The following is a 14,537-nucleotide window of genomic DNA, read 5'->3' as shown; positions in this document are numbered from 1 at the left end:
CAGAGGGGCAGTGGGCGGAAGCTGCAGGGACAGCCCTGCACTGCTGTCCCTGGGGCGGGGCCCAGAGGGGTGCACAGAAGTGAGCAGGGGCTTCGGGGGACCTTGTTTCTCATACAAACATGGGTGCTTTGTTCTGCGGGGAGGGGGGCACAGGAGAGTGTGAAAACCGTGGTGAGGCTTGTGCGCAGGCCGACACCAGAAAGTTAGGGGATCACAGAGTCAGTGGGCCCTCGTGTGGGACACCCAGAGGAAGAGAAAAGGTCGGCTTCGAAGGGAAGGGGACGCTGTACTGGAAGGGACAGTGGATGCTATTGAAGAGGAAAGAAGGGCAGGTGTGGGCTGGGAGCCGCGACTGGTGGCTCGGAGCCAGTGTCGCCCGTCTCACTGTGAACACGGAGAAATACGTTTCTGGGTTCACAAGTCACTTTCTCCCACAGAAACAGCATTGCCTGGTACGTTCTGAGGCAGCGTTAGTACTGTTTGCAAGCGCTTCACAAGTAAAGCAGGTTTCGTGGGCTGGGCAGGGCAGCCAGACACCTGCATGTTGTTACCTCCGCAGGGGGACGCGGCCAGAGCTTGGGGTCCACACGGTCTCCATGTGGGAATGGTCGCTGCACTCACAGATGACACGTGGCGAGGCCCAAAGCAGGTTCTGCAGGAGAACCTTTTGAGTTAGGGTTCTCGCCAACTACAGATTATTGTTGAAAATGCAAGCTCTTATTGCAGGTCAAGGTAGCAACCTTACTTTGTAAAGTCGCTAACCAGCTAACATTGAGGAAAAGACATCACTGTGCTAGATTACTCACCTGGGCCCAGTGTAATCAGGAGGGTCCTTAAAAGCGGAAGAGGGAGGTGGAGGAGTCGGTGCCAGAGTGCAGCTGGCCTCAGAGCCCCCAGGGCCTGGGCTCAGGCCAGGGCATCCCTGAGGTCGTCACAGTACAGTCAATCACGCGGATGGCTGTTTCCCAGCACGTGTGAAACTTGTTTACACTACACTGCCATCTGTTAAGTGTGCAATAGCATTATGTCTAACAAAGTGCACACCTTAGGTTAAAATGCTTTATTGCTAACAAATTCTAACCATCCAAACAAAAAAAGGGAAAAAAGAGAATGCAAGCTTTAATGTCAATACGGGGTGAGCAGGGTGAGTGGAAGTGGTAGCTCAGCCATTCCCGAGGCCCTGTCTCCACCCATCACCTCAGGGCTCTGTGACTCGAGCAGGTCATTAATCCACCTGCACCCCTTCTTTCCTTATAGGCATAATCAGAATTCTTCTTCCTTTTTGTAGATTTGGTGTGATAATTATGTCAAATAATGTATTAAAGCCTTAGCTAGCAAAGAACAGACATAAGCTAAATGTTGGTTTCCCTTCCTCCTCTTAATAATTTGAATTCATGTTTTATTGAGGAAAGGTAGAGGGACGTACCCTAGAGGCAGTGTGTCACCGAAAACCTCAGAGCATAGGAGGGCAGGCAGGAGGAAGAAAAGAGCTTCCAGTGACTGCTTCCCAACCCCTCCTTCCACCATGGAAAATCCTCCCTTCCTGCCTTCTTTGAGAAACGTCACAATCTCCATACATACCCGCTTTCTCCATCCAACACCTTCAGCCCACTTCGGACGGGCACACAGAAGCAGGCTTTGTCCTTTAAGCTGTTCCAGAAGCCAAAGTGATTTAGAACCCAGCTATTTGCACAGGACAGCAGGGAGGTGGGGCACCAGACAGAAGGAATCACTGTCCAGGTCATGCCCATTTGCTAGTCAGCAAATCTCGTGGTTTCCAAGGGAATCAACTTGAATCCCATTAAAAGTTTGAGGATTTGTCAAGATAATAGGTCCAAGCACCCCTCTTCTCTTCACAGTTCTGTTGTAACTAATTTAAAAATACTAAGCGTTGCCCATGCAATTAAATCCAGGCGTCAGGCAGTAAGAGATTAACACACCGCAAGAGATGACATCCAAAAATCTGTCACAACCCACCACAAAATTACTGCTGACAGAGTTCTCTGACAGCTGACTGCCTCGAGCTGAGCCCCAGGGATTAACTCTCGTGTTTGCTGTCACAGACGACCTGGGTGTTACTGCCCCACTGCTTCTCAGAAGAGGTTTACTTAGATTAAGTTTAGTAACTGCAGAGCAGATTTCCGTCGCTCACTGTCCTTCAGTATTTGGGCATCGTTTGTCCTCTTTTGGAGTCACTTTCTCACATGTGCTCCCCTGAGGAATGTTTGGAAGAAAGGTCTGGAGTGTCCCCCACGGCAGGCACGGGGTGTACACGATGAAACAGCCCTCGTGGACAGCCAGTGTCATTTCCAGCTCCAGCTCACTCTGCCCCAAGTTTACAATAAGAATTACTCTTCTGGCTTGAGAAGTGTTGTTAGTTCCTTGCAAGAATCCTCCCTCAGAAAAGCCTTATGCCATCATCTGCTAAGGTGGTGAACACCAGTTCAGAGGGGCAGGTATGGCCTCAGCAGCTGCCACCCAGAGCCAGGGGATGCAGATGCGTGTCGGTGTGTGTGTGTGTGTCTTCTGCCAGGACAAGCAGTAGACCCTCAGGGCTTGCTGAGAGCCCTATGTTTGGAGACCTAACAGGACTGTCATTGTTGAATTTTTTTTTTGGCACCATGCTATTGTGACCTTTCAGTCTTGTAACAGCCAAGGAGAAGTAAATCAAAGTAAATTCTAGGGATTATTTTACTATAAAAGCCTTTTGAAGACACGGAAAGTAGATTAGTGGTTGCCTAGGGCCGGATTTGTGGCAGGGGAAGGAGAGTGACTGCTAGCCAGTGTGAGGTTTGTTTTTAGGGTGATGAAATGTTCTAAATTGGCATTGTGGTAGTGTTCGCACAATTCCATGGATATACTAAATAACCATTGAATTGCACAACTTCAAATGGATGGATTGTGGTGTGTGAAATGTCTCATGAAGCTGTTAACAAGACTTCTGGTGGAAAGAGATCAAACTTACAGCTCTGTGAGCCAATCAAGATTACTTGAGCCAAAGTGAAGCAAATCCTGGATTTCTCACTGCTAGTCACCCAGAACAAACTCTGTGAGGGGCCATCGCTCTTCCCTGAGAAATGTCTCTGCTAGAAGCAGCTTATCCCGTAAAGGGGTGGATGTCATTTGGAGAAAGTCTACAAAAAAAGGGCTACACTCTTTTTTTCCTGTCAATATGTAATGCTAGACCCTGGGCTCTGTTCTTCTATGACCGCCAGGATGTGTTTACTCAAGGTGGTAGTAAGAACCAGGACTGGGCGGTGAACGATTATTCATGCTTCACAGTGTGTCTTTTGTGATGTGTGAGTCAGTGCAGTGACTCAAGTTAAGCCGCTTCAGACTAAGGATGTGATTTCAGGACACTGATCATTTCTTTCTCATCCGTTTTGGACAAATTGGATATATGACTTGGATACCAGTGGGGTTCTCTTCTCCTTTTTTGTTTACTTTGGTAAATAGACAGCACCTTAGTCATTGCAAAACAATAGTACAGAAGGCGTGCCAGAAAAACAACAAATTTGCAACTGCAAAAATATAAGATCTCAGTTCATTCACCTATTAAAAATTAGCAAAGGTTTTAAAAGATGATGATATACAGTGTAATCCAGGTTTAGACAAAAAGAGCATTCCCTTTTTTTTGGCTTTTGAGTACATATGATTTAAAAATTTATCTTTATTTTTTAATTTTTCAGGTGTACAGCATAGTTGGTTATGCACTTCCGTGACTGTTCTGTAACTACAGATCTGTACTTCCTAATCCCTTCACCTCTTTCACCCTTCCCCCAACTTCCTCCCCTCTGGGATTCACCAGTAGAGTCTCTGTGTCTATGAGTCTGTTTTAATTTTTTGTTTGCTTATTTTGTTCAAAAATAGCATTCTTTTTTTTTTTTTTTTTTTTTTTTTCTTTCTTTCGTTTTTTTTAAAAGTACGATGATGGTTTCGGTTTTTATGGTTTTGGGTGTTTTTTATTTTTTTTTTTTTTTTTTTTTTTTTCTCTTTTTCATTTCTTCTTTTTTGTTTTTTTTTTTTTTTTCCTTCTTCGATTTAAATCCCTTTATACAATTTTTAATGGAAGTGTTTATTAATAATCTTAAATATGTTCATGATTTTGTGTCCATAATCTCACTTCTTGTGATTAAATTTCTTGTGATTAAAGAAATCATTGGAGTGGCCCACAAACAATACTGATCCCTAGAACATCTTAAATGTTCAACATCTGGAGAAATAGCTAAATAATTCAACAATAACTAGACAATAAATTGCTATGCATAAAAATCACATTTCCGATTAGTAATATTGAGCATCTTTTCATGTCTATGTTTTCTTTGGAGAACTGTCTCTCATGTCTGGTGCCCATTTTTCAATTGGATCGTTTATTTTTTTTTTGTTATTGACTTAGATGAGCTTCTTATGTATTTTGGATATCGACCCCTTATTGGATATATCATTTGTGAATATAGTCTTCCATTCAGTAGGCTGCTTTTTTGTCTTATTGAAGGTTTCCTTCACTGTGCGGTAGCTTTTTAGTTTGATGCAATCCTATTTATTTTTGCTTTGGTTGCCCTTGCCCGAGGGGACATATCCAAAGAGATATTACTCAGATTGATGTCAAATACTTTATTTTCTATGTTTCCTTCTAGTTTTCTGGTTGCAGGCTTTACATTTAAGTCTTTAACCCATTTTGAGTTTATTTTTGTATATGGCATTGTAGAGTGGTCCAGTTTCATCTTTTAAGGAGGCTGTCAATGCTCCAATGAGCATTTTCACTTTGCCATACAGTAGTTGACAGTATAAGTTAAGGTTTATTTCTGGTTCTCTAATCTGTTCCATTGATCTGTTTTCATGCTAGTGCCACACTGTGTTGACTGTACATACTGTGATTATTATATAGCTTTGCAGTGTAGTTTGAGATTGGTGTGTGTGTACATCCCACTTTGGTGTGGTTTTTTTTCACGATTACTTTGGCTATTTGGGATCTTTTGTGGTTCCTTATATCCATGTTATATTCCTCCATTTATTTGTGTCCTTTTCAATTTTATTCCTCAATGTCTTATAGTTTTCAGAGTATGGGTCTTTCACCTTCTTGGTTGTTTATTCCTGAGTATTTTATTCTTTTTGATGCAGTTGTGAATGTTATTATTTTTTATTTCTCCTTCTGATTGTTCATTATTAGTGTATAGGAACATGACATTTCTATATATTAATTTTGAATCCTGCTACTTTATTGAATTTTTTAATTCTCCTAATTCGTTGGTGGACTCTTTAGGGTGTTCTGTATGTAGTATCATGTCATCTGCAAATAGTGATGTATGAAAAATGCTCAACATCACTAATCATCAGGGAAATGCGTATAAAAACCATAATGAGACACTACCTCACATCAGTCAGAATGGCTATTATCACAATGTCAACCAATAACATATGCTAACAAGGGTATGAAGAAAAGGGACCCCTTGTGCACTGTTGGTAAGATGCAGATCGGTTTAGCTCCTGACGACAAGATTGCCCCTACAGCTCCAGCTCCAGGAATCACTCCCACATTCCCATTTTTGAGACTTCTCAAAAAACTACAAATAGATATGTCACATGACCTGGCAGTTTCACCTCTGGAAATATATGTGAAGAAAACAAAAACACTGACTCAAAAAGGTATGTGTACTTATGCTCATTGCAGCATTATTTACAACAGTCAAGATATGGAAGCAACCTAGGTGTCCAGGGATGAATGAATGGATAAAGAAGACGTGGCACATACACACACATATATTATTCAATGGAATACTATGTGGCAATAAAAAATGAAATGTTGCTATTTGTAGCAACATGGATGGCCCTAAAGGGTATTATTTTAAGTGAAACAATTCAGAGAAAGACAAGTGCACTATGGTTTTGCTTATATGTGGAATCTAAAAAAAAACCCCAACAGACTCATAGAAACAAAGACCAAAGGGATCACGACCAGAAGGAAGGGGTAGGGGACAGGTGAAATGGGAAGGGGAACGTAGTGAAAATACTGTGATAGTCACACGGTGACAGATGATTGCCAGAATTAGTGGGGTGATCACATTATAAGGTATTAAGATGTTCAATTATTGAAACTAATACAACCAATTGTATACTGACTAAAATTTAAAAAATTTTTTGTAGACAAAATGTTTTTTTGTAGGCAACATTTTCAAAAAATATTTAGTGGTAGGAAAATACAGTGTAATGCTAAACTGCTTAGTGGAAAAATAACAAAATAAATTGTAGCTTAGGAACAATTTTATAAAAGTATTAATAGGTTAAAAAGGTAGAAGCAACTATAGTGGTTTTGATGGCAAAATGACTTTTAAAGGGGATTTATGGTTTGAAATGCCTTCAGTGAACAATATTTCTTCTAGATACTGTACAGGTATTAATTGCTAATGATTTTATCTTTTAAAGATTTATATTTTTTATTTTTAAGTATATTTTATTGATTATGCTGTTATAGTTGTCCCAGTTTTTTTCCCTTTGCCCCCCTCCACCTGGTACGCCCTTCCCTCCAGCAACCTCTCTGTCCTCACCTTAGTTCATGTCCATGGGTCATTGTGTGTAAGTCCTTTGGCTGCTTCTCCCTTTCCTACACTATTCTTTTTTTTAATATATTTTATTGATTATGCCATTACAGTTGTTCTATTCCCCTCCACCCTGCACACCCCCTCCCCCACCGTTCCCCCCTTTAGTTTATGACCACGTGTCTCAAGTTCTTTAGATTCTATATTTCCCATACTATTCTGGCCTTCCCCCCTATCTATTTTCTACCTACCATCTATGCTACTTATTCTCTGTACCTTCTCTTCCTCCCCTGTTGCTAACCCTCCATGAGGTCTCATTTCTATGTTTCTGCTCCTGATCTAGTTGTCCTTTTGGTTTGCTTTTGTTTTAGGTGTGGTTCTTAATAACTGTGAGTTTGCTGTCCTTTCACTGTTCATATTTTTTATCTTCTTTTTCTTAGGTAAGTCCCTTTAACATTTCATATAATAAGGGCTTGGTGATGATGAACTCCTCGAATTTGATCTTATCTGAGAAGCACTTTATCTGTCCTTCCATTCTAAATGAAAACTTTGCTGGGTAGAGCAATCTTGGATGTAGGTCTTTGGATTTCATGACTTGGAATACTTCCTTCCAGCCCCTTCTTGCCTGTAAGGTCTCTTTTGAGAAATCTGCTGACAGTCTGATGGGAACTCATTTGTAGGTGACTGTCCCCTTATCTCTTGCTGCTTCTAGGATTCTCTCCTTCATTTTAATCTTGGCTAATATAATTATGATGTGCCTTGGTGTGTTCCTTCTTGGGTCCAACTTCTTTGGGACTCCCTGAGCTTCCTGGGTTTCCTGGAAGTCTATTTCCTTTGCCAGAATGGGGAAATTCTCCTTTATTATTTGTTCAAATAAGTTTTCCACTGGTGGGTGTTCCTCTTCCCCTTCTGGCACTCCTATAATTCTGATGTTGGAGTGTTTAAAGATGTACTGGAGGTTCCTAAGCCTGTCCTCATTTTTTTGAATTCTTGTTTCTACATTCTTTTCTGTTTGGTCATTTTTTTCCTCTTTCTGGTCCACTCCTTTGATTTGAGTCCCAGTTTCCTTTCCATTACTATTGGTTTCCTGTGCATTTCCCTTCATTTTAATTAGTTTAGCCTTCATATGTTCCTCTAATTTGTGACTAAAATCAACCAGTTCTGTGAGCATCCTGATCACCGGTGTTTTGAACTGTGCATCTGAAAGTTTGGCTATTTCTTCATCACTTAGATTTATCGGCTCTGGGGCTCTAAGTTCTTCTTGAGCCATGTTTTGATCTGTTCGTGCCAGTTTGGCTGAAGGGTTCGTTGTTGTCAGACTTCCGTGAAGTTCAATTTTCTGTAGTTTTGGCTGCATTTTTGTTGCTAAAACTTTGTTGTTTTTAAACTTGGTTGTGGGAGGAGGCACAGTGCTTCCACCTACGCCTCCATATTGGCGGAAGTCCCTCCTACACTATTCTTAACATCTTTCTGTCTGTTTTGTTCCTACCAATTATGCTTCTTGGTCCCTGAACCATTTTCCCCCTTTTTCCCCTCCCCATCCCAGCTGATAACCTTCCAAATGATTCCCATATGAATGATTCTGTTCCTGTTCTGGTTGTTTGCTTAGTTTTTGTTTTTATTTTTTAGATTCAGTTGTTGATAGTTGTGAGTTTATTGTCATGTAAACGTTCATAGTTTTGATCTTTTTGTTAACATTTCACGTAATAATGGCTTGGTGATGATGAATTTAGCTTTACCTTGTCTGGGAAGCATTTTATCTGCTCTTTCATTCTAAATGATAACTTTCCTGGACAGAGTAATCTTGGTTGTAGGTCCTTGTTTTTCATCACTTTGAATACTTCTTGCCTGCCAGTTTCTTTTGAGAAATCAGTCTTATGGGAACTCCTTTGTAGGTAACTCTTTGCTTTTCTTTTGCTGCTTTTAAGATTCTCTCTTTATCCTTAACCTTTGGAATTTTAATTACAATATGTCTTGATGTGGTCCTCTTTGGGTCCACCTTGATTGGGACTTTCTGTGCTTTCTAAACTTGCATGTCTATTTTTTTGCCAAATTAGGGAAGTTTTCTTTCATTATTTTTTCAAATATATTTCCAATTTCTTGCTCTTTCTCTTTTCCTTCTGGCACCCCTATGATATGAGTGTTGGACCTCTTGAAGTTGACCCAAAGGCTCCTTATACTACCTTCATTTTTTTGGATTATTTTTTCTTCTTGTTGTTCTGATTGGTTGGCTTTTGCTTACTTATGTTTCAAATCATTGATTTGGTTCTTGGTTTCATCCACTCTACAGTTATTTCCCTGTAAGTTGTTCTTTATTTCAATTATTGAATCCTTTGTTTCTGATCTTTTTTATGCTGCTGGGGTCCTCACTAAGTTTCTTGAGCATCCTTATACCCAGTGTTTTGGACTCTGCATCTGATAGATTACTTATCTCCATTTCATTTAGCTCTTTTTCTGGAATTTTATCTGTTCTTTCATTTGAGCCATGTTTCTTTGTCTCCTTGTTTTGACAGCCTCCCAGTGTTGTATCTATGTATTAGGTAGAGCTGCTTTGACTTTGTGTATGGGTAGTGTGGCCTAATGTACCAGGTGTCCTGTAGGGTCCAGGGGCATAGCCCCCTCATCACCCAAGCTGGGTATTCAAGGTACACCCTTCACATGAGCTGAGTACACCTTCCTCTATAGTTGAGCCTTAATTGCTGTTGGCAGGTCAGTGGGAGGGATTTACCCAGGCTAGTTAGCTGCAAGGATTGGCTATGACCACTGACCACCAACCTCCGCCCTCCATGGAGGATCAGCTGTGCAGGGACAGGGTGTTGGTGGTCTGACATGGTCTGTAGCTATCCGTTGGGTACATTGGCCCTAGGGTATCCTGGGTGGTGTAGGCCAAGGTTAGCCCCCACCTGCGTTTTGCTCAGGGTCACCTTTCCTGAACTACAAAGCAATCTGAGGTGGCTGCTACTTGTGCTGGGCTCAGAGATTCCCAGGTAAAACCAAGCTGTAAAATTAATCTGGCTGCTAGTTCACTGAGGCCGGCTGTTACTGGTTTGATAGAATTTAGGAAGTTGTGGTACAAGAGCCAAGACCAGACTTTCACATGGAAAAGCAGCTTGGGTGGGCCTCTAAATTGGGAATGGCGGAGTCTTTGGGAAAATCCAAGGTGGGTCAAACAGTGTTAGCCAGGTTGATGGAGTCTCAAATATGGCACCAGCCTGCTAGCTCCATGGCTCTGCGGGGGGGAAGGTTCAGAAAAGGGACAATGGCCTCTGCTCACTCTGATACCAGACACTTCAGCCTCTCCCAGTATGCCACTGGTGCCCTTCAAACTGCCATCCCGGCGCTAGAGCTCAGAGGGAGTGAGTCTGAGTGGATGAGCCCATGCATGGGTTCTTTAAGAGGAACTGCATGAGGATCCTGCAGTTTCTTCCACCAGCTCAGTCTCTGCTGGTTTTTGCAGCCAGAAGTTGTGGGGACTTATCTTCCTGGCACTGGAACTGTGGGCTGGGGGCCTGGTGTGGGGCTGGAACTCCTTGCTCCTGAGATATCCCTCCTGAATTTGTATCCACCACAGGTGGGTGAGAGTCCAGCCTGTTTCATATCTGTGCCCCTCCTACCAGTCTGGATGGATGTGGTTTCTTTCATTCCATAGTTGTCAGAATTCCATTCAACTTGATTTCTGATGGTACTGAGTGATGTTGTTCTATATTTTAGTTGTAATTTTGATGTGGATGTGTGAAGAGGTGAGCCGTGTTTACCTATGCCGCCATCTTGAACAGAAGCCACTAATGATTTTAGTTCAAAGGCTTCTTTAGGAGAGGATTTTCTCTCATCCTTTAGAATTAGATGCACTGAAAGAGTTTTGACTATACATGTTTAACATTCTAATTGAGCAAATTCTATTTACAGACCTTGTAGTCCTTGCACTGTAGCAGTGCTGCCAATGTAATACGTGGTTTGGGCCCTCTGAAGCATGGAGATGTACCACAGAAAATTTCCACAGCCATAGAAATTTTGCCTTCAGCTACAAGTCACAGAATTCCCATTTTCAACTACTTCAAAAGTATGGGTTTTTTTCCTTACGATTTATCTCCAAGAAAGCCGTTGCTGGCATGATGGTTCTACATCTCAAAACATCAGAACCAGTCTTTGTGTGATTCTTTTTTCTTCCTCACCTACAAGATTGCCTCTGAAACTCCAACTCCAGGAATCACTTCCACATTCCAGTCAAGGTCAAGGGAAGGGGTGCAGGGGCTGCTCCCCCCAACCATTCCAAATACAAGCTTCCTGAGTTCCTGAGGTGCATCCTCTATCCAACCAGAAAACTTTCACTCATGGGCCAGGGTTCAGTGCTGGGGGCCTGGGGAAAGGAGTGTTTGGCTCCGAGCCTCCACAGCAGGAAGTGACAGTGGAGATGCTAATGGGCATGACCGCTGGGTGGTGGGTCAGCAGACCCCTGACAGTACAAGGTGTTGACATGAGTTCACTATAAGGTCTGGGAATTATATAGAGTAACTGTATCTAATGTGATGAAAAAAATTTTTGTCTCCGCACTGTCTGCCAAATTCTTAGGAAAAGATACATTAGATCTATTGTAATCTTAGGACTTAATCATTAATTAACAGGAGCTTTCAAAATGTACGTTGTTAGCTGGAGTTAACACAGCAAAGCTGCCTCCCCAGTGCGGCTCCTCCTCCATCCTCCCACTCTTCCCACCGACCCACCCAGGTGTGCCCCAGGGTCGTTACTGTCACCCAAACCCTCTCTCTGGCATTGTCTTTCCTACCCTTCCCAAGGAAGGGAACTCCGATAAACTCACAGACGCAAAGGAAAAAGGGTTTGCTTCTTCCACAAGGGCATCTGCTGCAAGGAGCAAGTCAGTTTCAATGCCAAAAGCAGCAGTTTGAAAAATGTCTTCATCTGTCCTATAGTCAGGGGAGTATGAGAATTTTTCCTGCCTATTATTGGGCTCAATATTATAATCAATTAATTAAATTGCTTCATGTTACTTTGCCCCTTTAAAGACAAAAATACTAATGAGTTACCTTTTAAAATATCCAAATCACACTGAACAGGAGTTTCTCAATAGGCCCTGCCAAGACTCTTAATGCTGAAATGTTTACTTTGTTTTGAGTATTATAACATCATTAGACAGGGTGCTCTTATTTGATGTAATGTGCCTGGTCATTCAGACTGCTGTTCCGGGGCCATCATTCGGTGCAGTGAACTGAACGGGACTATACACAGCAGCAGCAGCAAAGTCGTAATGTACATGTTACATTGAAATGTTAACAAAACGCACTTGGCTCATTTGAAATTGTTTACTCATAATATTCACAATTTCAGTTTTTTTAATTGCAGAAGTGGAAAAGTGAAAACATGTTAGCTAGCCAGCTACAAAATACCAAAGCAACTATTGCCAGTAACCACCATTAAAATGGATGAATTGTCAGGAAGTGCACCCACCCTCCACTTCCCGCCCTCCCTTCCTTATGTGGCGCAGTGACAGCTGTGAAGGGCACTTGGGTCCTTAAAACAAACTGTCTCTGTGACTTTTTCAGAGTTCCAAGCTGAAAGGTTACCAGAAAAGAGATGTGAAGCTGGGAGGCCTTGGACCTGACCTTGAGTCCACCAGAGACAAAGTGAGTGGGATGTTCACCCAGTGTTCTCAGGCGTGGAATGACCCCTCTGTCTTGTAGCAAAGACGTATAAGATGCCCCCAGAACCAAGTTCTAATTCAAATGTCTCTGAATGGAGACACGTCTGAAATGGCTTTGGTAACAGAGACCCAGGCATTCTCTGACTGAAAAGTAAAATTACTTAGCACGTGTTGTGTTGCACGCCCACCTTTCAGTGTCAAAGCCTGTGCACAGGAGAGTGGGGCCCATGCACGTGAAAGGAGAGGGTGGGTCGTGCGCTCCTAGGTCTTTTTCAGCAGAGTCATCATGGTAATTTTGAGCAGCGGCTACAGAGAGGACACTTAGGGTAAGAGTTTCCTGACCCACGAAAAGTGCATCCACTTTATTCTCTGTCCTCGAGGGAAAGCAGATCTCTATTCAATGTGTTTTAACTGCAGTTGCACTCAAGGCATGAAAAGAGAGTCTAGTTCAAAGTTAGAAGCAAAAATGAAAATAAATTGGGTAAATGCAACAAAGGAGAGGCTGGATGTGACTTAGCCGATGTTAAGGCAGCCCTGGGTGGGCGGCTGCGCCGATGTTCAGCCTGATAGAGCGAGAGCGAGTGAGAGAGAGAGAGAGAGAGAGAGAGAGAGAGACTGCTTCCTGGAGAAACATCCCTTAACCGCTTCCCTGCCATCTCCTGGTGCCGCCGCGAGTAGGCCTGGCTCGCTGCAGGCAGTGCCACTTTAAATAGAGAGCCCAGCGACCCAGCAGGACCAGTCACTGTGTTTCTCTGAACAGATGCAGAAATTAATACACCAAAAAGAATATGCAAAACAGGTTAAGGAGTACAACATGAAGACACTATCCATTCTGTCAAAACCGCATACAACAAAAACAGAAAATAAATTGGCCATCTCCCGGCAGAAGGTAAGAAATTCTCACAAATGCAGTTACCTTTAAAATTAGAATTAAAAAGAAACCTTTATTACCTCATGAGGTCATGAATGCCTTCACAGTTTTTTGAACACAGGGGATGTTTTAGCTACCGTTTGTCACAGATATGGATGTAAAAACCATACACACACCTGTGACGCTACAGGGTCAGCCTTTCACTTTTCCTGAAGTTTATTATCTTTATTCATCTACATGTTTCCTTCTAAGTGTAACAGTCCCAGTTTGTCACACATAAAAAATCAAATAGTAAGGTGATTTGTTAGTAACCAAGATTGGTTGTTTCTCGTATCAGCTTCATTTTCCACCACTGAGTGAGTAAGGCCTAAAAGGCAGTTAGTGCTTTTGTGGTGTTTATGGAGTTATATCAAACAAAAGTCTTTATTGTTTCTCTCAAATTTATTCTCTCATGTTTTTCCTAAGGGGTTGTCATATATAACTTCTTCTGTCCAAGAAGAATGATTTCATAAAACACAGAATTCTCCCTCTCGGTCAGAGTCATCCAACTACAAGTCTTGACATGCAGGAAATACGTTCCGTGCAGACACAGAACTTTGCCGGGCAGGTCTCTATCTCCATCCCACTGAGGACGACAAGGGACCCTTTGGTGCCTTTAGGAATTTGTGCTTTATGTCCTCATTCACAGACCATCTTATTTATATACTTATTTACTTACTTATTTGAGAGAGGGAGAAAAACATCAATGTGTGGTTGCGTCTCACATGCCCCCACCTGGGGACCTACCCTGCAACCCAGGCATGTGCTGTGACCAGGAATCGAATTAGTGACCTTTCAGTTCACAGGCTGATGTTCAAACCACAGAGCCACACCAGCCAGGGCCAGACCAGCATATTTTTTATTTATTGCCTTTTGTCTTCAGACCTTGAAGACCACAATCCACTTGAGTTTCCATGGTGCCACTTTTTCTTTTTTCCTCCAATCCATTATTTTTTCGTGAAGAGATTCAAGGCAACAAGTGTGTAATTAGAAATTCATACAGAAGTCACCCACACAGAACTGAGAAGGCTGGGGTTTTCTGTTTTAAGGGTATTTGTTTCCCTGTAGGACCTACACATACTATCCACTCCTATTTTAGCCATCAAGAGACTCTTCAAAATATAAAACTGATATAAAAGCAGATTTAGAAATCTTATTTAGTTGTTTTGTTTTTATTGTAATGTCTTTGAGAACTGACATTAGTCAGAAAAAAAGAATACTGCCTTTGCCAGTATCCAGGTTGATATAGGTATAGTAAAAAAAGGAGAAAGAAGAATTTCTAAGAAAGACTTGTTAGATTTCTAAGAGCCTAGGGACAAGAAAAGTTGGTGTAATAATGGAGGTGTAGTTTTACGTCAACCACACTGATGTCTTTGGCCGAAAGTGGCAACACGTCCTCTTTGGGTAGAGAGGCCTGTTAATATTGCCTCGTGAT

The 14,537-nt window shown here is 42.1% G+C and overlaps 1 protein-coding gene across 3 annotated transcripts in view; it reads left to right on the top strand.

Annotated features, from left to right (window-relative positions):
* JHY (junctional cadherin complex regulator) overlaps positions 1-14,537 on the top strand; it is an 84,883-nt gene that overhangs the window by 66,590 nt on the left and 3,756 nt on the right. For all 3 annotated transcript variants that reach the window (XM_053659481.1, XM_037138294.2, XM_037138293.2), the window contains 2 exons: positions 12,095-12,175; positions 12,953-13,081. In XM_053659481.1, coding sequence (XP_053515456.1) covers positions 12,095-12,175; positions 12,953-13,081 — 210 coding nt within the window. The remainder of the gene's footprint in view (positions 1-12,094; positions 12,176-12,952; positions 13,082-14,537) is intronic.

Source organism: Artibeus jamaicensis, unplaced genomic scaffold (assembly GCF_021234435.1).
Source record: "Artibeus jamaicensis isolate MK-2021 breed Jamaican fruit bat unplaced genomic scaffold, CSHL_Jam_final scaffold_660, whole genome shotgun sequence".
NCBI lineage: Eukaryota > Metazoa > Chordata > Mammalia > Chiroptera > Phyllostomidae > Artibeus > Artibeus jamaicensis.
The sequence above is the reverse complement of the archived record's forward strand: the minus strand, read 5'-3'. Positions and strand labels throughout refer to the sequence as shown.